Source organism: Plecotus auritus (assembly GCF_963455305.1).
Source record: "Plecotus auritus genome assembly, chromosome: 4".
Taxonomy (NCBI): domain Eukaryota; kingdom Metazoa; phylum Chordata; class Mammalia; order Chiroptera; family Vespertilionidae; genus Plecotus; species Plecotus auritus.
The window spans coordinates 78,502,118-78,526,253 of record NC_137775.1 but is presented as its reverse complement, the minus strand read 5'-3'; the positions used below and the strand labels follow the sequence as shown (position 1 = coordinate 78,526,253).

Here is a 24,136-nt window from a genome sequence, read left to right as displayed (position 1 = left end):
CTAACTCTCTATCCTTCTTCCTTCCTCTCTGTAAAAAAATCAATAAAATATATTAAAAAAAAAAGATCATATGTGCCACATCATCTATCCATTATCTGCAGTGAAAGTTAAATTAGATAATCTCAACCCTATTTGACCTAAGAACGACATTGAAAAATGATTATCCTTTAAAATTTTTCTAAAATGTATTGTTGCCTTTGAGATATTTTTACCCCATTTTTAAAGATTGATTTCAGAGAAGAAGGGAGAGAAAGAGATAGAAACATCAATGATGAGAGAGAATCATTGATCTGCTGCCTCCTGCATGCCCCCTACTGGGGATTGAGCCCCCAACCCAGGCATGTGCCCTTGACTGGAATCAAACCTGGGACCCTTCAGTCCTCAAGCTAACACTCTATCCACTGAGCCAAACCAGCTAGGGCATGCCCCATTCTTCATGGTATAATTCTTAAGTGTATACCAAGAAAAACTTTAGAGTTTTTACAGGGGAAAAAAACTTCTCACTAATTCGTATTGATCTACCTTGGAATATTTTGGTCCTGATGAGATCTCTACTATTGTCTTTTTCCTAAAGATGTGTAACTTCAGTCCTCTGAAATAGTGTTTGCATAAATTTATAACATTTCTACTTTGTCTTATACTCCTCATAACTGATTGACAAGAAAAAACTTGTAAATATGGAAAATATTAACTATTTTATTTTATAAGTGACAATTCAGTGTATATCACATTATAGAAACATCATGATGATGGTGATGATGAAATTGAAAGACTTTTTAATCAAATGAAAATGTGTACTAAATTGGTCAGTGAGAGAAAGAATGATGGGAAACATTTAGTAAAAGTAATTTGAGTGGCTGTTGCCATTATGAAACATACAGTTGTAAATATATTATGTATCCTTTTGTTTTTGTTTTTAAGGAAAAACATTAACTTTTGGGCTACATCTGAAATAGCATCATCTACATGGGCATTCCCTCCTACAATTTCAGAAAACCTCTGGTAACTAATTGATACAATGCAGACGACCTTGCAAACAGATGAAGTTACCAATACCCAAACTCTTAGGAAAGGAAAGAGGAAAAGGACAGAGACAATGGACTCAGAGAATGCAAACAGTGACATGGATAAAGGACAGGTTGGTTTTCTGTTTCCTTCATATAATTGTATTATCTAGCTCCACCACAATTCCCTAATGCCTCTCCTAATGTATTAGTACTTTCCCCTGTTCTATTAATTTATCCTTCCCTTTAATTTTTTATTCAACCAGGGACTAAAATTGCATGTTCTCTTTTTAATGTTGAACAAGTTGAATTTGAAACATACTCAAAATACATTTTACCTGCTTCCATTTAAGAATGGCCAATTATGCCGTTGTTCAAACTTTCCGTGGTGTTCTGAGAAATTAAAGATCAGCAAACTGTCAGAAAATACATTTTTCTTTCAAAAAGCACTGGAGAAATTGGAATACCTCTTCTGTAATGTGTACTGTTTTCTTTTTCTAATTACATTTTCTAGCCCATCTTTATCACTGGTTCGGTCAGGGTGCCTTTCCTATTTTTATTTATTCATTGATTCCTTTTTGAGCTAAATTCCTCACTCCCTTCTCTTCAATCTATCAATGTGTTTATTCTGTGTCTTTTTACTTATCTTTGTAATACAAGTATTTGTGTATGTCTCCATAACACATAGTATTTTATGTGTGAGTATATTTATTTTTTAAAATATATGCTATACATTCTCATGGTTTAAAATATTTTTAGTCTTTTTGGGGATGATGTCTAGAGACATTCAGAATGATCCAGCATTTGACATACTGTTTTAGGCTATATCCTATAATACAACCTATAACAAAACTAGGCCGTCCTGAACCTCTGGTAATGGAAATTTATCTTTATACCATGAAAGTTGGGAAGCACCAAAATCCACAAATGGAGTGTGCCCAGGCAAATTATAAGGAGTTTAGCTCTGTGGTCGGCAAACTGTGGCTCGCAAGCCACATGCGGCTCTTTGGCCTCTTGAGTGTGGCTCTTACACAAAATACCACGGCCTGGGCGAGTCTATTTTGAAGAAGTAGCTAGAAGTTTAAGTTTAAAAAATTTGGCTCTCAAAAGAAATTTCAATCGTACTGTTGATATTTGGCTCTGTTGACTAATGAGTTTGCCGACCACTGGTCTAGGTCATAAGACCAAAAGTTCTTATGAGGTTGTCTAAAATGCAAAAGTATGTCAGCAGTGCCATGGTGGTTCCATGTGTGTGAAATGTATCTGTGACATGACCAAGCATGCTTTTTTGATTGAGGAGCAGAAAATCACTGTGAAAGTGTTGGAGGCATAAGCACAGAATCAGAGAGCTAAATTTAAAAATGAAGCTTTTTTGAATAATCTATATATGTAAAAGCCTTAGCAACCAAACAACCAGTCGACCAGTCACTGTGACGTTCACTGACCACCAGGGGGAAGACACTTAATGCAGGATCTGTCCCCTGGTAGTCAGTGTGCTCCCACAGCCAACCTCCTGGGCTGGCCAACCTCCCACAGCCCCTCCCCCGGCTGGCCAGCCAACCTCCCATAGCCCCTATTGGTCCTGATTGCTGGCCAGGATGAATTCGTGCACTGGGCCTCTAGTAAAAAATAAAAAGGATCATATATATATATATATATATATATATATATATATATATATATATGTATATGTATATATATATGTATATGTATGATATAAATATAGACCAGGCGGGTGTGACTCAATGGCAGGAGGTCAAGGTTCAATTCCCAGTCAGGGCACATGCCCAGATTGTGGGCACGATCCCCAGAGGGAGGCATGCAGGAGGCAGCTGATTGATGATTCTCTGTCATCATTGATGCTTCAATCTCTCACTCCCTTCTTCTCTGAAGTCATTAAAAAAATATATTTAAATATATATATGTATATATAGGTGTGTCTATATCTATATCTATATCTATATCTATATCTATATCTATATCTATAGATATATATACATAAATATATTTCAGAGGTAAACACTAGAAAGTCTCCCTCCCTTCCCTGTCTCCCATCCACGCTATTCCCACCTCCTACCCCCTCTACTACAGATAACCACATTTATTGCTTTCTTGTTATCCCTTTTGTGTTTCTTCATTCAAATAAAACAAATATGAATATAGATATTCTTAGCCCCTCTTTTGCACAAAAAGTAACTTACCAGACATGCTGCTTTGTACTTTGCTGTTTTACTTATTTTGAAGATCTTTCCACTAGTACATAGAGATTCTTTCTCACAGCTCCATATTATTCCACTGCGTGTATGTACCATTCTTTATCTAACCAGTCCCCTATGATGGGTTTGGCTTGCTACCAATCTTTTTTTTTTTTTTACAAATCATGCTTCACTGTACAACCTTATAGATATATCATTTGGTACATCATTTAGTAGTACATTGGTATCGTAATATATACCTCAATCTGTTTCTGATTTTTCAGTCAGCACTGTTTTTAACATCTATTATGCATCAGATCCATTGTGTCTAACTACTACATAGCACCATATTAACTTATCCTTTCCTCCTTAATGAACACTTAGCCTTTTGCTTCTACGAACACTGATGAAATAAATATCCTCATATATGTTCTTTTAAGAAATAGTGTGAGAATTTCTCTGAACTAAATACATAGGATAGTGATTTATGGCTTATAAGTTATAGGTTTATTTCTAGTTCATTTGACTAGACACCGTAACATTGCTTTCCAAAATGTTCACTTCGGTCTGCAGTACATGAAGGGTTCCTATATTTGTTCTTTTTTACTAACACTTCGCATTGATATCCAACTTTAATATTTTGGGCAGTTGATGGGAGAAAATATCTTGTCTCAATTTGCTAGTGCAGGTTTGGGGGATCCCTGGTTCCTTGAGGGGTAAGGTAGTCACATGCTCTCGCAGGCTAGTATTGTGATTTCTTTAGCAATTTGTTTTTCTCAAAAACGTAATAGCTTTTTAAGCTTCTTATTTTACTCAGGATCCATTACAAGTAACTACAGCCAGAGAGTTTATTTGGTCAAAAATAAGCCTGAAAACTCTCCTCTTTTATTATGGCATCTGTGTTCAGCCTCTTTTCTCTCCAACTGATGGCAGTTACCTAAAGACTGCATGAAACAAAAAGCTTGAATCTGATCCTTCCCATTGGGATGGATCTCAGCGCCTAGCTGAGAATTTAAGAAGTTCTTGAAAAGGCCCTGAGGTCACAGCCTTACCCTCCAGCTACTTAGATGTAGAAGTAATTGGCTTTTTCAAATCTTGCAGATTTTTTTTTATCCTCACCTGAGGATATGTTTATTAATTTTAAAAAGAGGAAGGAGAGAGAGAGAGAGAGAAGGAAGAGAGATAGAAACATCCATGTGAGAAAGAAACATCGATTGAGGGCCCCTGACTAGGGATTGAACCTACAACCTAGGTATGTGCCCTGACTTGCAACCTTTCGGTATACAGAACAATGCTCCAATCAACTGAGCCACTGGCCAGGGCTCAAACCTTACAAATTTAATATTACTGGACTCTCAGTTGGTTTAGATTTCAGGCTGCATTCTAAATTCTTGTTGGTCAGCACCAACAAGAAGCCACTGATACACACCAACATTCTTTTTCCAGACTCAGTAAGCACATGGTCTTCCAGACCACAGTTTTACCAAATATGTCACCAAGGTCGAACAAGAGTCAATAGCTTTCTGGTGTGTTATACCTGTGCTCTCTTTGCCCGCAGCCTGACGTCTACCAGGTTTGGGGTATCCTGCTTCTAGGTATCAAAATCTGGATTAGACTGTCAAACTACAGCGGGAAGGTAGGGGCGGGTTGGAGGGGTAAGAAATCAACCGAAGGACTTGTATGCATGCATATAAGCACAACCAACAGACGCAAGACACTGGGGGCGGGGGGACGAGGGCAAGTGCGGGGGGTAGGGGAGGCCGGGGGAGGTCAGTGGGGAAAAAAAAGGGAGACATATGTACTACTATTTGTAGTACCTTAAACAATAAAATAAAATTTAAAATAAAATATATGTTCAAAAAAAAAATCTGGATTAGTGCCCGGCTGGTGTGGCTCAGTGGTTGAGGGTCAAGCCAGGAACCACGAGGCCACCAGTTTGATTCCCAGTTGGGCACATGCCTGGGTTTCAGGCTCAGTCCCCTGTGTGGGATGTGCAGGAGGCAGCCAATTACTGTTTCTCTCTCATCGATGTTTCTATCTCTCTATCCCTCTCCCATCCTCTCTCTCTAAAAAAATTAATAAAATATATATATTTTTAAAAATCTGGACTAGTAATCATATATGTTGTAAAGGCTATAACAAGGACTCAAACAGTGCCTTATACAAGATAGAAGTTTTTTTCCCTTTCACGTAACAGCAAGAGCAGTCCAGGGTTGGTATGCCAGCTCCACAATGTTGAGGATCCCTCTAATCTTGCGGCTCTACCTTCCTCAACACACAGCCTCTCTCTCTGGGACTAAAGTAACTACCACAGCCCCCACCATCATGGCTTTCTCTCTACCAACACAGGAGAACACAGACAGGAGAAGGCATGCTCATTCCTTTTAAGGTCATGATGCAGCAATGGTACACATTACTTCTACTCATATTTTATTGCAATACTTAGTCACATAGCTATACTGAGCTGCATGGGAGTCTGGGAAATGTAATGATTAGCTGACAGATACTTGCCCAGCTAAAAACCTGTTATTGTAAAAGAATGGGAGAGCAATACCTGGAGGTAGCTAGCAGTCTCTGCCCCTGTGCATTTTTCTATTGGGTTTTTATTTCTTGTTGTTATTGGATATTTTAGTCTCTTGTAGTGGTTTTCAATTCTGATCTTAATTGATTTGCATAAATATCTTACCTATTATAGAAATTGGTCTCTTGTGGTTTTAGGTATCACAAATATATTCTCTGATCTGATATTTGTCTATTAACTTTGTCTTCCATTGTTGCTTACCAATGGATTATTAGCTTTTGTTTGGTTTCATTTCTTTCTTATAGGAACTTGCCCAAAATGGTTAGAACAATACATTTTAATGTTTTTTAATTACAGCAGGTCCTCAAATAATGTCATTTTGTTCAGCATTGTTTCATTATAACAGTGATGAGGTGACATAGGAACTTAACTCTTGTATCTATCAATTAACCTGTGGTAAAATTGGTTTCATTATACGTCATTTCACTTAAAGTTGCAGAACTCATTGACAATGTTAAGTGAGGACTTACTGTACTCTCCACAGAACTATGGTCACAAAAGACATCCTTAAGTTTAAAAAAAATCCTTCATTTCTATTTAATCAAATCCACTAGCATTTATATATTTGAGACAGTACATTAGCTACTTGCCCATATATGATAATAGTAATTTTCATTACCATATGTACATATTACATATATGTATAATATTAGAGGCCCGGTGCACAAAATTAGTGCACGGGTAGGGTCCCTAAGCCTGGCCGGCAATCAGGCCAATTGGGGCCTTTTGGCTCCTGGCCATGGCCTTCCTTCCCCAGCTGCTGGCTGCCGGCCGAGGCCTTCCTTCGTTCTGCACCACCCCCTGGTGGTCAGCTCACATCATAGCGAGCGATCAAACTCTCAGTCTCCCGGTCAAACTCCCAAGGGGACCCTTTGCATATTAGCCTTTTATATACATATAGATATGTCACCTACACAAATATATGTAATAATGAGTATGTACACAGATACATACCATATATTTGTAACTTACGAAATGTGTACATTAGAAGTCATACAAAAATCAGTTATTTTCTATATCTGATTTCATCTGACATTTAATTCTCCATCCTTGCTTGATAAGAAAATGAAAAGCTTAAATTTGTTCATTCACAGCGAATGACAGAATGTTCTAGTTTTTAAAAGTCCCTTTGAGCCATTAATTTAATTTCAGTCACTTCAAGATTTAAGCCTCTATGGATTCTAGATTCTTACCCTTCCCCTCTTTCTTTTTTCCCTCCTGGGAAGTGATCCAAGTCTTCAGAAGTTTTCCATGTCATCCCAGCATCTGGAGTGGGGATAGCTGATCTTCCTCCAAGGTTCTGATTTTCCTGCCTGGTTCCCAGGCATCCAACCGTGTTACTGTTGAGGTACAGCCAGCCCTTCCTGGTCCGTTGGGGCTTCTGTTGGCACCTGCCACTGAGGTTTGCCATCCTGGCACCATTATCACCTTCTATAAGGTTCAGGCACCCTGTGGCCTCTCTATGTACTAAACGATTTCTCTTTCACCAGTTCCCCCAGCACTTACCTATTTCCTGACCAGGACACAGGGACCATTTGGGTTCTCTAGCTGTTCTGCATGAGCCCTGGCAAGTCTGGGTGCTGTCTCCGGTCTATTTGTCCAGACACCAGTTTGGGTCATTCCTAATCTATGGCCCAGAGAGGCGCCTTGTTGCCCTGATGCTGCGCTGGACTTGGAGCCTCTTTAGGGAGCTTGTAATGGACTGAGAAGCAAGGAGCCAGCCCTGCTGCTCTGGAATTACCGCTTATGAATCTGGATGCTTCTATCATATATCCCTACCCCTGTCATCCGGCTTCCTTCTCTCCAAGGGGCAGGGGCAGGAAGATCAAAGATAACTGAACCTGATTCTCTGCCACTTTGGTTCTTTGATTCCCGAGGCTCCTCTTCCTCGTGGCACCAGGCTCTTTTCTCTTCCCGGGCAGCAGGAACTTTATGTCATGCCTTCATCTTTCCTACCATAAGGCATATTTTTAAAAAACTTTACACTTGCCCTAACCGGTTTGGCTCAGTGGATAGAGAGCTGGCCTGTGGACTCAAGGGTCCAAGATTCTATTCCAGTCAAGGGCATGTACCTTGGTTGCGGGCACATCCCCAGTGGGGGGTGTGCAGAAGGCAGCTGATAGATGTTTCTCTCTCATCGATGTTTCTAACTCTCTATCCCTCTCCCTTCCTCTCTGTAAAAAAAAAATCAATAAAATATATATATTTTTAAAAACTTTACACTTGAAGCTTCTAGATTTGGAACTTTATCAATTCCACTCTATGCTCCACTTTTCCAAGTTTGGATATATATATATATATAGATGACAGCTTCGTAATTTGAGAAAATTCTTTTCTGTCTCAACACAGTCTGGGTTTTACAACTCAAAGGCATGTATGTTCAGAGTGTTATCTTGCTACTGACCTTAAGGACTATTTTAAAACTAAAAGGTAAACACGAACGCTTTTTTCCTAGGTGAATCTTATCTCTCCTTTCTGTGACGCAGTAAACCCCAACATTGTCCTCATGGCAACAGCGAGGCTGTGAATGAGAAGGAGGGGAGAAATGGAGGATGGGGATGAGTTACAAAGATGTGAAAGGTAGTCTTGTGGACTCTGCTCTGTTACACTATTTTTCTACTTTGTATTTCTCACTGAAGGTAGGTAGAAAGTCAGAATCCTGATTTTCAAGAGGCACGTGTATGGGACTTTGATATTCTTCCCTTCTTCTGAGTTCCCCTGGACAGTGGAAGACAAAGCTGAGGCGACATCATTAGTGAGAGCCCAGCTCCCCTCTTGGACAGGAAGTGCCTGGGAGAACAGGCACTCCTAGGTCCCTTCAGCCTACAGAACGTGCGATAAACCATTAAGGTCACTTGGAAGCTTCTTTTCTTGTGCCTGCCTTGTGTTTTAGAGAGACCCATTCTCGGGAAATGCCTTTCTGCCCGGTGAGAGCTCCAGTGAGGATGACGAGCCTTTAGAAGAATTGTCGAAGGAGGAATTGTGCACGAAAATAAAAAGCCTGAAACAAAAACTGACCAACACCCGGAAAGAAAACAGCCGACTTCGACAGTCTCTGGTCATGCTTCAAGGTAAACGCTGAGAAAATTGACATCTTTAGATGAAAGGGAAGGTAATTATGAGTGGAAAGTGTTGCACATCAGCTGTCAAGAATGAAAAAGAACATTAAGACCTTAGAGAAAAATAACCAAAGTCACATTTTAAGAAAATCTATGATTGCATAATTTAATATGGGAGCACCCTGTTGAAGCTGCTAGTTTATTGTTTAGAAAGTTTTAAATTATTCCTATAAAATATTTAATATTGTGTTCATTTAACAATGTTCAACGGACATTTATTGAGCACTTAATGTATATGCCACTCACTGGTAGGCCCTGGAGAGAAAAGATTAGTAAAACAAAACAAATATGTTAAGGTGTTCATGATATACTTGTCTCAGTCCCCTTTGCTAAGGAAAACACTAGAAAATGTTCTATAATCCACTATAGAACAACCAGAATTAAAGAGTCCATGGATTGAATGTTAGTCTTGGAGTTGGGAGGAGTGGTTTGAGAAAATAATCACATTCATGGAAGACTTATAAAGGAGAAAGATCAGCGTAAGCTCATTAAAAACCACTTGGCATAATGCCTTTTGGTAGTATCTTCTGTTGTGTTTATGTGTTTATTTTTCAAAAAGGGTGCCTTCCATTTGTAGTTAAGCACCAGGCACTGCTTTATACAGCTGAGTATATGGCAGTTATATCCTATGTTGGGCAGCATTCTGTTGTAAACAGTAAACACACAGAACATTTTGAAATAAAGCCCTCTGGCTGCCATGTGCAGAATGAGTACAAGTTACAGAAGAAAGAAAATGAGGACAAACTTGAAAGGTATCGCAGTCATCCAGACTAACATGATGGCAGCCTAGCCCAGGGCAAAGTTCTACAATATTTTTCGAGTCAGAAATAGTGAGACAGATGGAACATGGTGGTGAGCAAGGTTGACAGAGTAATGGCTCATTTGCTTTCCTCGGAGTATTTTTTAAACTGAAGGCTTTATAGTTTTAAGTAGAAACAGCCACATGTGAATGGAAATATAATGTTTATAACAAGCCATTATCTCTTTATTTTTTTTCAACTTGAAATGTTGTATTTTTATAACAGATGGCTTTCTCTGGTGAGGTTTTGTGATTTAAAACAAACAAACAACAAACAAAAACAAAAACAGGTAACTCTTATGTTTATATAATCTGTTCCAGAACTTAGAGTAAGATGAAAAGCTTTATAAAATTAAAAAACCTGAAACAAAAACTGACAAACACCTGGAAAGCTAGCATAAATTGCTGGTTATAAGTATTGATTTTGGAGTTACAGACCTGGTTTTAAATCTCAACTCTGCTTATTAGCTATAAAACTTTGACCATGTCACTTTACATACCCTCAGCGCCAGTTTCAATTTTCTCAATGGGGATAATTTATCATTTTCCTGTTGTTATGAGGATTAAATGAGATAATGGGAAGAAGTCACCAGTGGTACAATAATAAGTGCTCAATAATGGTAGTTATTGTCTCTGCTTTTATTGACACAAGGACTTGACCTAAAAGCACCACCCAAAAAATTATAGACCGATTTCTGTTATAAATCATAGGTGAGAAAATTCAAATTAAAGAGTAGCAAATCAGTTTCAACAGTCTGTGAAAAGAATCACTTGCTATGACCAGTTTCTTCTCTCTCACACACTCCCAGATTGCCATTTCATTTTCTCCTCGCCTGCCAACTCCCCACATCTCCTCCATTATTCTCAGTCTCACTTGATGACTTCACTTCCTACTTCATTGAGAAATTGCAGGATATGAAGACTGTCATCTCTCTACACCTGGACTTGTATGCTCCACTTTCTCTCCTGTCACTCATGAATGACCTTTTCTGTTGTCCAGCCAAAGGCAGTATCTCCATCTGTGCATCAAATCCCATCCTCTTTCATCTAATCAAGGATATAGCTACAGAGATTCTCCCCCTCTCTCCTATATGATCAAGTTTTTCTTCTCTAATGAATCATTCTGATTAGTATCAGACATATTTTTATTTCTCCCAAAAAAGTAAAATAGAAAAGATTTGGGAAAATCAAGAATTAGTTCAGGAGGTAGAACTTCTAAAGACAAGAGGTCCTAAAAGAGAGAAAAGAGAAGAGGGAGAAGTTATTTTTAAAATCAATATTATAAATTTCTAGAACTGAAGGACATACATTTCTCAATCAAAAGATACCACAAAAAGAAAAAAGGCTTGTCCAAGGTCTAACGTTGTAAAATGTCAGAACACCAGAAATAAAGAAAAGATTATAAAGTTTTCAGAAAGAACAAGCGTGTCACATACTAAGAATTGGGAACCAGAAAGGCATTGGACTCACCAACAACACTGGAAGCTCTAAGATAATTAAGCAATGCCTTCAAAATTCTGAAGAAAACTTATTTAAATCTATACTTTTATAACCAGTGACATTATCAACCAAGTGTGAAAGTGAAGTAATATTTTTAAACTTATAACCTGTCAATAATGTACTTCCCATGCTTTCTTTTAGAAAAGCTAATGGAGGATGTAGTCCTCCAAAATGGGTGTGTAAATTGAAATAAGCCAATCTGAGAAAGACAAATATCACATGATCTCACTTATTTGTGGAATCCACTGAGCAAAATGAATTGACCAAAAAAAAATAAGACCCGAAGCATGGAGGCATGGAACAGACTGACATAACTCGATGTGGGGTTGGGGGTGAGGGGGGATAGAGGGGCGGAAAGGAGATAAACAAAAGAACACATATACTTATATGCATAGTCCATGTACATGGGCAATAGGGTAATGAAGACCTGAGGGGGGGGCGGGGCTGGGAAGAGGAGGCTGGGGAGGGGGTGGAATGGGAGATATCTGTAATATGATCAACAATAAAAATATATATTTAAAAAGAAAAAAAAAATGGGAGTGAATAGAAAAAGGCATGGTAACCAGAAAACAGGTGGTCCAGTTCAGGAGAATGACCAGAAGGAGCTACAGAATGATAGTGAAGCGAAGTTCAGGGATGACAAGTAGCCTAGCGGGAGCTAGTCCAGATTATGGAGAGGTATGAAAGGTTCCTGGAGAGATATCTCCAAGAAAAAATTGAAATTGATAAGTGACATAATGTATCAAAACATACTGAAAAGAGATTTTACACCTCTGGTAGGAGGTTTAGAGATACATGAGAGAAGCAGTTGAAAAAAAAAGCAAAATTTAAAAAATGAGATTATTGTTAACTCTAGGGGGAAAAATCATGTTTTAAAGAAAAGGAATTTTGAGTAATATTTATATCACTAAAATAAAGTAAGCACAATAATTATTAAACCAGCAATTGTGCAACCACTATACTGGGATAATGGAAAAGGTGAAGATTGTGCATATGTTTTCTTTTTTTTTTTTTTAATAAATCTTTATTCAGATTATTACAATTGTTTCTCCTTTTTCCCCCCATAGCTCCCCTCCACCCAGTTCCCACCCCACCTTCTGCCCTTACCTCCCCCCTACTGTCCTCATCCATAGGTGTATGATTTTTGTCCAGTCTCTTCATGAATCCCCCCCATACCCCTTTACCCCTGAGAATTATCAGTCCACTCCCTTTCTATGCCCCTGATTCTATTATATTCACCAGATTATTCTGTTCCTCAGGTTTTTAATTCACTTGATTTTTAGGTTCACTTGTTGATAGATATGTATTTGTTGTTCATAATTTTTATCTTTACTTTTTTCTTCTTCCTCTTCTTTAAGAATACCTTTCAGCATTTCATATAATACTGGTTTGGTGGTGATGAACTCCTTTAGCTTTTTCTTGTCTGTGAAGCTCTTTATCTGCCCTTCAATTCTGAATGATAGCTTTGCTGGGTAGAGTAATCTTGGTTGTAGGTTCTTGCTATTCATCACATTGAAAATTTCTTGCCACTCCCGTCTGGCCTGCATAGTTTCTGTTGAGAAATCAGCTGACAGTCTTATGGGTGCTCCCTTGTAGGTAACTAACTGTTTTTCTCTTGCTGCTTTTAATATTCTCTCTTTGTCTTTTGCTCTTGGCATTTTAATTATGATGTGTCTTGGTGTGATCCTCTTTGGATTCCTTTTGTTTGGAGTTCTGTGTGCTTCCTGGACTTGTAAGTCTATTTCTTTCACCAGGTGGGGGAAGTTTTCGGTCATTATTTCTTCAAATAGGTTTTCAGTATCTTGCTCTCTCTCTTCTTCTGGCACCCCCATAATTCTGATGTTGGTACGCTTGAAATTGTCCCAGAGTCTTCTTACACCATCTTCAACTTTTTGGATTTTTTTTTTTTGCTTTTTGCTTTTTCGGTTGAGTGTTTTTTGCTTCTTTGTATTTCAATTCTTTGACTTGATTTTTGTGTTCCTCTAGTCTGTTTTTGGGTCTCTGTATAATATTTTTTATTTCAGTCAATGTATGTTTAATTTCTAGTTGGTCCTTTTTCATATCTTCGAGGGTCTCATTATATTTATCGGCCTTTTCTAGGATGTCTTGAAAAGCCTTATAACCATGGTTTTTAATTCTATATCCAGTCGTTTGTTTTCCTCCATTTCTTTCGTTTGTGATCTGATTCTTTGACGCCGCATTTTCACTGCTTCCCTGAGTTGGTAAGGTAGATTTGTGTGCTAGGTTTCCAATATGGCCCAGTGGGTCTGCCTCCCCAGTTAACCTGAGGTGGACACTCTTGGTGCACCCCTTTGTGGACTGTGTGTACAGCCTTGTTGTAATTAAGTCTTGATTGTTGTTGGTATCACTGGGAAGAATTGACCTCCAGGCCAGTTGGCTGTAAGGATCAGCTGTGTCTATGCTGGGAGAAGTTCGGTGCTGGAGACAGCCTTATAGGATTAGACTTGCCAAATTGCAATAGCCTCTGTGCTCAGCTTGGATGGGGTGGAGTCTCAGTCTTGGCTTCCCGTCAGCCTTGCCCTTGTGCGCACATGCGCGCCTTCAGAGCTCTGCCTTCCCCTGCTCCCGAGTCTCTGCCCGAGAGTCCAGACTCCCCCCACAAGAGCGTGGGTCCCCAGGGGCTCGCCTGGAACTGGGGTTGACTGCAGTCAGAACTGGGGCTCAGTGCAGTCAGGAACCTCTGACTCCCTTCCACTAGTGAAAGCCTGTGGCAACCTCCACAGTCTTTGTGCGCACTGGCATGCGCGCGCCTTCAGACTTCTGCCTTCCCCTGCTCCCGAGTCTCCACCCGAGAGTCCAGACTCCCCCCACAAGAGCGTGGGTCCCCAGGGGCTCGCCTGGAACTGGGGTTCAGTGCAGTCAGAACTGGGGCCCAGTGCAGTCAGGAGCCTCTGACTCCCTTCCACTAGGGAAAGCCTGTGGCAACCTCCGCAGCCTTTGTGCGCACTGGCACGCATGCGCCTTCAGACTTCTGCCTTCCCCAGCTCCCGAGTCTCCGCCCGAGAGTCTAGACTCCCCCAGTAAGAGCGTGGGTCCCCAGGGGCTCGCCCGGAACTGGGGTTCAGTGCAGTCAGAACTGGGGTTCAGTGCGGTCGGGGGCTTCCTTTCCCCTTCCACCAGAGAAAGTCAGCCAGGCTCTCAGCTGCCCTTCCTCTCTGTGCGCACAAAGCCCCTTTGCCGTACCTCCAATTCTCTGTGATCTTTTCTCTTTCCTTCTAGTTGTAGAATTTTCACTCAGCCAGCTTTCCTGTGGTTCTGGATGGTGTCCGTTCTGTCTTTTAGTTGTAGTTTTGAAATTGTTGTGCGAGGCAGCAGTTTAGGTGCTTACCTATGCCGCCATCTTGGTTTCTCTCTGTGCATATGTTTTCATGTGAGTACTGAGTGTGTGTGTTTCTATGTGGCTGGGGGAAGAATTGAAAGGAGCTACATTGTTATATTATATAGCTGAATGTCAATAAATATATTAATCTTAAAAAATCTATATATAGTTGTATATGTATATTATTAAGATTATGAAGATAGCTACCAGAAAAAACAACAACAGTTAAATAGGGGAGGTAGTGGCCTCTAGGAGTGGTAATCAGGTATTAGTGATAGGGCAGAGGACTACTGTTTTTCATTATAAGCCTTACTTTATTTAGAAAATAACAAATGCCTAGTACATAATAGGTGCCCCAAATCTTATAGCTACCATTTTTTTTAAATCAGTAATTTCCTTATCCTATATTATATTAGAGAAATATGCAAATTGTCTGGGACACCCTAACATCACGAACACTCAGCAGGAGGCATGCACAGCAGGAATGGGTGGGCGGGGACTGCCATCACCAGGAGGGCTTCAGCGTGGCCCAGCCCAGGGTGGCCCCAGCAGAGGTGGCCCCAACATGGCCCAGACAGGAGGCCGCCAGGCCCTGGGGCAGCCCCCGGTGGAGGCAGCTCCTGCACGGCCTGGCGCAGAGGCCACCTGACCCAGGGACGGCCCCCAGCAGAGGTGGCCCCCAGCAGGCCTGCCCAGCCCTAAAGTAACACTGTGTGCATGCATCCCCACCCAGCGCTAACGTGACGCTGCCTGCATGCATCCCTGACCAGCGCTGAGGTGAAGCTGCCTGTCTGCATCCCTGGCCAGGGACGCGATGCTGCCTGCTTTTGTCCCTGACCTGGGACATGGTGCTGCCTGCTTGCATTCCCGCCCAGCGTTGAGGTGAAGCTGCCTGTCTGTGTCCCTGGCCAGGGACGTGATGCTGCCTGCTTGTGTCCCTGACCTGGGATGTGACGCTGCCTGCCTGTGTCCCCGGCCTGGGATGTGACACTGCCTATGTGTGTCCCCACCCAGATTATTAATAAATTTATATATTATTTTCATATACATTTTACTAATTTACTTTCATCTCTGACACTTCTATTATAAAGGGCAAATAGAAATATTACAATTTTTCCTCTAATTAATTCTCTTTTAACGTGCACGAATTTCATGCACAGGGTCACTAGTATGTAGATAAAAAATTGCCAGTTATGTTCCTTCAAGGAAAAAAAATCTACTTATATTAATTACAAACAGTTATGCAATCTCTATGAATTATTTTAATAAAAAATGTGTGGGATCTATGAAGAAAAATTAAAAACTCAATAGAGAAATAATATAAACCAAAATAAATGGAGAGAGCCGAAACCGGTTTAGCTTGGTGGATAGAGCGTCAGCCTGCGGACTGAAAGGTCCCAGGTTCGATTCCGGTCAAGGGCACGTACCTTGGTTGCGGGCACATCCCCAGTAGGGGGTGTGCAGGAGGCAGCTGATCGATGTTTCTCTCTCATCGATGTTTCTAACTCTCTATCCCTCTCCCTTCCGCTCTGTAAAAAATCAATAAAATATATTAAAAAATAATAATAATAATAAATGGAGAGATATGTCACATTCAAAGATGAGAGGATGCTAGTTCATCTCAAAATAATAGTTCAAAAGGAATCCCAATCAAAATACCAATGATTGTTTGGTTTGGGTTTGGTAATTTGACAATAATTACCCTAAAGTTAACCTGAAAAAATAATAGGCAAAATCAATTAAGAACATTCTCAAAAAGAATATGAGGATTGCCTGGCCAGCATGGCTCAGTGGTTGAGTGTCAATCTATGAACCAGGAGGTCATGGTTTGTTTCCCGGTCAGGACACATGCCCGGTTGCGGGCTCGATCCCCAGTGTGGAGCATGCAGGAGGCAGCCGACCAATGATTCTCTCTCATCATTGATGTTTCTATCTCTCTCCCTCTCCCTTCCTCTCTGAAATCAATTAAAAAAAAAAATATGTAATTGAAAAAAATAGTGAATCCTTTAAAAAAACAAGAAAGAGAATATGAGGACATAACTTGTCAATATTAAATAATATAAAGTTCCAATAATTAAAAGCAACTTTCCAGTGCAATTGTCAGCAGATTAATGGAACAGAATGCATATCTCACAAATAGAACCTCTTATATATGATAAAGAAACTATCCTAAGAGGCACTATAGCACAGAGGTAAAAAGTATGGATTTAAAGGGGCCAAAACACCTGGATTTAAATCCTGGCTCTGCCACTTCCTAGCTATATAAACTTGTGCAAGTTGTTCCACTCCACACCTCAGTTTCCTCTTCTCAAAATTGAAAGTAATAAAAGTAATTACCTAGGTGACATGTAAAGCATTCAGAACAGAGCCTGGCAATAGCAAATGCTATGTAAGGACTTGCTATTATGGTGTTCCCTATCATAAGTCATGGGTGTGTCACCTATGCCGTTACACAGGGCCCTGCTCTTAGAAAGGTTCCACATAGTGGTTAGAGACTTAACCATATTAAAATTCTTAAGAAGCTCTAAGGAGTCTTGAATTTTCATTTTGCAGTGGGCCTGGAGTCCTGCAAATCAATCAGGTAAAAGATGAATAATTCAACAAGTAAACCCCAGTGTGTAGGGGAAAGGACAGGTTCGAGTTAGGTTCTCATTTCACACCACGTGGCACACTAAAAATATAACTACAGTTTAAATGAAATCTCCATGTTCTGAATTTAAATGGGAAGTACCTGTTTAAATAATATGATGAAATTTGTCTTTAAAAATTAATAATAAATATGTTCTAATATTGTTCACTAAATAGGCCTACAAATAGGAATCCAATAGCAAAAAGCACTCCTGGCATCTGAAGATGGTCTTGTAATACGATTTTCCACTAAAAAGATCTAGTTTCTTTGGAGAAATGGCTAATTCTCCATCTTGTGCAGGAGATGAACAAGATGAGCCTTGTCAGCAGGCTTGAAGAAGATATACTCTACCTGAACATCTTGGCATCCCAGGAAGCAAGGAAGTTAGCAAAGACTATGTGGACATGTTAACTAGAAGAGGTTCCCACTGGCCACAAGTGGGACAGTTTGAGCACTAGTAAGAATAATAACCACAATAGATATAAACATATCATGCAAGTTTAAATGCATGATTGATAATGGTATGCAATGAAAAAAAACCTTAATGGTCATCTGAAAGAACCAACATTATTTTGAAAACTAGCAAATACCAAAAAAAATCAAACATTTGTTCTGCCATTACTATATGAAATGAACTGCCAGGTAAACAAATATTTGAAAAAAGGAAGTTTCCCTATGTAGCATTCCAGCTAATAAATGAAGAAGAAAAAAATTAGGATATTGGCATTGCAACCCCTATGGCATAGTGAATCTGAGCAGTGATCATCAGTGACTGCAAATATCACACACAAAAAAGGGTAACCGTGCATTAAATGCCACCTGATGGAAATAAAACACTGCCTACATCTGATCACGCCCTTTAGACCTAACTACCCACTTAAACCTAATACAGGGAACAGAAGACTATGTTAAACACCACTTAAGGGGCATAGTCCCAGACTTTGGGAAACTTTGCTGTTTCCCAAATGACCCACTTTCTTTAACTAATAAATTGCAGGGAAATACGAGGGAGAGGAAATTTACAGTTTAGAAAAGATAACAACCAATTGTAATGTACAGGCCTTATTTGACTCCTGCTTCAAACTAACTTTAAAAAAAAATGAGACAATCAGAGAAATTTGGACATTTACTAGGTTTTTTAAAATGACATTAAAAAGCTGTTGTTATTTCTGGGTGTGGCATAGGTGTTATAGTTATATTTTTAAAATGTCTTATGTTTTAGAAATACACATGGAAACATTTACAGATGCTATGAGATGATGCCTGTGATTTGTTTCAAGTAATCTAGAGGGCATGGAAAAATTGGATGGCGGTATAGATGAAAAAAGATTGCTGTGAGTTAAGACTGTGGGATGAGTATATGGGTGTTTACTATTTTTGTGTTCAAATTTTTCCATTAAAAGTCTTAAAGATATATTTTGGGGAGAAAAGCTTACGTATAAAAAGATGTTTAAACTGTACAAACTATATGGGGAAATATTTAACTGATATAAGTAATCAATGACTTTAAAAATAAATAACATACTAAAGCAAAGACTGCTACTTTAACCAAAATAAAAACTAAAAATGTGTGTGCTTCAAAAAATGTTTAAATTAAGAGATAAACACTCTAAGAAAAATACCACATATGATAAATAAAAGGTTAAAATGTTCAACATATAAGGCAGTTAATAATAATAGCTAATATATTGTGCCTAAAATGTATTAGCCACTCTTCTAAGCACTTTACAACAATCATTTAAGCTCTTATAAAATAAAAAACTACTAATATTCTATGATCTAATAGACAATTCATAGAAGTTCAAATAATCAAAGGCAAATATATATATTTAACTTCACAATAATCAAGTAATTGTTGTACTAAGATTTTAGCCTATCAAAATAGTGAAGCATATTGTTAGTGATTAATGCTGTTATTGATGGTGCAGTAAAATGGCAACTTCTTGCATAGCTAGTGGGAGCTTAAGTTGGAAGAATCTTCCCAGAGAGCAATTCAGCAATATTAATATTAATTGAGTCTTACAATCATTTATACTTTTGATCCTATTATTATGCTTTCAGGAATTTATAGCATTGGCATGATCATAGATGCATATAAAGATGTATGTGCTAAGCCGTTTGTCAGAGTTTTCTTTGTAATAAAGGATAATTGGAAGCAACCTAAATTCCAAAAAGAAAAAAAAAGGAGCATTTAAATAAATTATAGAACATCAATATGTTGGAATCTTAGGGGACCATTAAAGTTGTATTTTAGCTCTGGCTAGTGTGGCGCAGTTGGTTGGGCATCATCTGGTACACTGTAGGGCAGCCGGTTCAATTCCCAACCTGAGTTGCTGGTTCAATCCCCTGTGTGAGGTGTACAGGAAGCAGCTAATAGACGCTTTGCTCTTGCATCAATGTCTCTCTCTCCCTCTCCCTTCCAATCTCTCTAAAAATATCATTTAAAAAAATCTTTTAAAAATAAAAGTTGTATTTTCAAGTGGAAAATAACCCATCAACAAATGAATGGATACATTAATTGTGGAGTATCCATGTAATTGAATATTAGTCAGCAACAACAAAACAATAAATAACTGAACATCATGAATGAATTTCAAAACATTATGCAGAGAGAAAAAGAAGAGAATTATATGAAATTCTAAAACAGGTAAAACTTATTTATGGCTAAAGATGTCAGATGCGTGGTTGCCTCTGAGGCAAGTGCAAGGATTGACTCAGAAGGGTCATGAAGCAACTTTCTGAGAAGATGGAAATGTTCTATATTGTGGTGGGTGTGCATTAACCAGGTGTATCTTTTTGTCAAACTCATCTCGCTTTATCTACTTAATCTCTGCCCAGACTTAATGTAAGATTTTGCCTTTGACTCTATGTAAATCAGACCTCTGTGTTCCCCCTCCAGAAAGCATACCCATGCCCTTCCCTTTCCCTTCTCCTTCCCCTATAAGCACCTATCCCCCCAAGGGACCCCATGAGACTTGCAACCATGGGAGCAATGGGCAGCAGCAGCTGGTCCCGGGCTAACCCCCTAAACCTGTCTCCCAGGCCTCCTTTTCCCCCTTTTCTCTGACTTCTCAGTGAGCCAAAGCAGCCCAGCCAGGCTCTCCTGTTGCTTCTTCTATGTCCTTCCTTGTTTCACTGTCCTAAGTATATTTTTGCTGTGGTCAATAAATTCTTGCTTTCTTTTTTTTTTTTTTTTTAAATAGACCTCAAAAATAATATTTTCAAGAAGATTTAATAATTTAGGAAACATATTCAACTTACAGGCTTAATTGGGAAAACGGAAACACGCTACAATGCTGTGTATACAGTATGGTCCTAATTGTGTAAAAGAAAATAAATGAATATATAGAGAGATACGCAGAAATGACAAAGATGCATTCCAATGAGCAGGTACAAATTTCATTATTAGAAAACACAATAAATATTCTTGAAACCTCACTTTAGGGCAAATCCCCTTTTTCTCTTTACATTCTATCTTTGGCCTTCTTGCAGTTCCTCAAATTCAAAACGTGTGGTTCCTATGCCTTTGATGACCTCCTCATTCCCTCTAACTATTTAATTCCTGCTCAGCCTTCAGCTCTCAGATCAATCATGACCTCCCCACTGAAGCTTTCCTTTCCAAGGTTGGGTCAACCACATTATGCTTCCCCTTCGTGGCACTCAGTCTAAAAATAAAAGGCCAGAGGGAGAGGCAACAGCATTCTTTTTAGATCCAAAAGAGTAGCTTGTTTGGGAAGCAATCCAGGCAGAACCCCAAATAGTATTTGAATTAGGAGTTGAAGGCAAGGGGTATTTATGGGAAAGGGAAGAGGAATAATTATATCAGTAGAAGGAAGGAGTTTCCATAGATGCAGATAAGCTACCATAGTGATGCTAATTCGAAGGGTGTTTTTCATTTTCATTCTGGTAGTCACAATATCTGCTCTTTTATTTTTTCAAACAGTTGTTTGAGATAATGCTGCTTTGGGTCCAGTCCAAAGGTTATTTTGACGAGTTTTAATATTCCAAAAGTTTGGGGAGTGAGATGTGCAAAGGCAATTCCTGTGGTACTCCAACTCCATTTTAGAGTGGCTCAATTTATATTACTTTTTTACACACTTAACAACTGTAATTTTTTTCATTTCTTTGCATGTACCTTGAGTTAGCCAAACTGCAAGTTTAAGGGCACAGTCCTCTAGGCTGCCAAGTCTGCCTAAGACTTTTGATACCAACTGCAAACTCGGGGGTTTTCCAAAACCACCCTCAGATTCAGTAGTTTGCTAGAGAAACTCACAACTCACTGACACCTGTTATATTAATGGTTTCATTTACTACAGTGAAAGAATACAAATTAGAACCAGCCAAAGTTAGAAAAGACACACTGGGCAGAGTCTGGGCAGTTTCCAGATGTGAAGCTTCTGTTGTCCTCAGGATGCATTACCCTCCTAGCATTTCTGTGTTATAATTTGCATGAAGCATTGTCCATCTAGGAAGCTCACCTGAGCTTTGGTGTCCAAAGTTTTTATTGAGGGTTTATGACGTAAGTATTACTGATTGGTTGATTGATCACCTATGTGATTGAACTCAGTCTCTAAATCGTTCTGGCTTTCTGGCCATGGCCAGCTTCTACCCTAGGACTATTGAGTATGATCATTCCTACCCTGAGAAACCCCTTGGCATAAACTATGAAGTGTGGTCTGAGGCGCTCAACATGAATAACAAAGGCACTCCTATTGAAAAATTTTGAAACATTTAGAGATTACCTCCCAGGAACTGATGGGAAAGGATGGGAATGGGGGAGGGGGAGCTTCAGAATAGACCTTCCTTTGAGCAGGCCAAATTCTTACTACACAGAATAGTTATGTAAATAATGTCCTCCACCCTCTCTCAGTTGCAAAAAACTAGAATCACATCTGGTTGTGCTTTCAGTTTCATCCCTAGCACCTAACATAGGGGTTGGAAAATGTTGAGTATCTGCTTCATATAGTACAGTTGACTCTTGAACAATGTGGGTATTAGAGCTGCTGACCCCACTCATGCAATAGAAAAGTCATGTGTAACTTTGACTCTCCAAAAAATTAACTCCCCCCCCCCCTTTTTAAAATAAATTTATTGGGGTGACATTGGTTAATATGATCGTATAGGTTTCAGGTGTGGGTTTTTATGTTACAAGATCTGTATATTGCACTGTGTACCCACCTCCCAAAGTCAAATCTTCTCCTGCCACCATATATTAGGACCCCTTCACTTCCCACCTCCTTCCCTCTGGCAACCACCATACTGCTATTTGTGTTCACCAGTTTCAATTTTCTATCCAACATATGAGTGAAATCAATGGTTCTTAGCTTTTTCTGACTGACTTATTTTACTTAGCTTAATATTCTTAAGGTCGATCCATGTTGTTGCAAAAACTTAACTTCTTTTTTTTTTTAATATATTTTGTTGATTTTTTACAGAGAGGAAGAGAGAGTTAGAAACATTGATGGGAGAGAAACATCAATCAGCTGCCTCTTGCACACCTCCTACTGGGGATGTGCCCGCAACCAAGGTACACGCCCTTGACCAGAATCGAACCTGGGACCTTTCAGTCCGCAGGCTGGTGCTCTATCCACTGAGCCAAACCAGTTAGGGCACAAAAACTTAACTTCTAATAGCCTACTGTTGACTAGAAGCCTTACTGATAACGTAAACATTTGATTAACACATATTTTGGCCCTGACTGGTTTGGCTCAGTGGCTAGAGCGTCGGCCTGAAGACTCAAGGGTCCCAGGTTCGATTCCTGTCGGGGGGCATGTACCTTGGTTGCGGGCACATCCCCAGTCGGGGATGTGCAGGAGGCAGCTGAATGTTTCTCTCTCATTGATGTTTCTAATTCTCTATCCTCTCCGTTCCTCTCTGTAAAAATCAATAAAATATATTTAAAAAAACAAAAAGACACATATTTTGTGCATGTGTTATATGCATTCATGAATACCTAATTTTCTCTTCATTTTTTAGGCTATGGAGCTCATCTGTGAGTTTATTTTTCAAATTGTCACAAATCTCTAAAAATTTTCATATATATATATATATATATATATATATATATATATATATATATTTGGTTGATATGAGAGAGAGAGAGAGAGAGTAATACTTATTCTTGTGTTTCCTGACCAGACGTCGAACCTGCAACTTTGGCATATCTGGAGGACGCTCTAACCAACTGAGCTGCCTGGCCGGGACTTCCAATATATTTACTGGAAAAAAAAAATTCGCATATAAATGGAGCTGTGCAGTTCAAACTCATGTTCAAGGATCAATTCTAGTTTATAGCATGAAATTGGCAGAGTCTGATTTTGAATCTTGGTTCTTCTTCTCACTACTTGGGTTGACCCTGGATGGGTTATTTAAACTCTCACTGCCTACTTGTCCTCATCTATAAATTAGGGATAATGATGATACCTATCTCATAGAGTTGCAATGAAGATTATATGAATGAACATGAGCAAACTTCCCAGAATAAGGCCTGTCACAGAGTAAAAGCTAAATCAATGTTTAATATTATTAAATGCTCAATAAGTAATTTCTGATTGAAAAATGTCTGGCAAAGGAGAGGTGCTTAGTAAATATTAATTGAAATAATATAAAATAAGATTATCTTCTTTAGTAGATTTTCCTATTAATATAGTACCAGATGTATTAATTTGGACATGTCATCAATATGCCTGATTTTCAACTCTCAAATCTTATATTATTCTAAAGATTATAGTTCAATAATATGTTTAAGAAATGTACCCAAAAAAATTTTCTGTCTTTTGGTCCTTAACCATAAAGTGAGGAGTTGAATTAGATAGGGTTCAAGGTGGCTTCCAACTCCAACAAAATGTTATTTGTCCTTAGGAAACAAACTAAATATAACAACAGAGAAGACCATTTAACATGGAGACATGAAACATTTGAATGTGTAAGTTTCTACTGAAAAAAGAACAAAGGACATTCAGTTAATTA

General features: G+C 39.0%; 1 protein-coding gene across 5 annotated transcripts in view; it reads left to right on the top strand.

The window, feature by feature from the left end:
- The window catches only part of BEND6 (BEN domain containing 6), a 62,487-nt gene that overhangs the window by 24,337 nt on the left and 14,014 nt on the right, over positions 1 to 24,136 (top strand). For 4 of the 5 annotated variants that reach the window (XM_080664708.1, XM_080664709.1, XM_080664706.1 and 1 more), the window contains 2 exons: positions 922 to 1,138; positions 8,674 to 8,851. In XM_080664708.1, coding sequence (XP_080520834.1) covers positions 1,019 to 1,138; positions 8,674 to 8,851 — 298 coding nt within the window. In that variant the 5' untranslated portion in view covers positions 922 to 1,018. Of the gene's footprint in view, positions 1 to 921; positions 1,139 to 8,673; positions 8,852 to 24,028; positions 24,093 to 24,136 lie in introns of all 5 variants that reach the window. The other variant, XR_013960416.1, reaches the window with a different exon arrangement.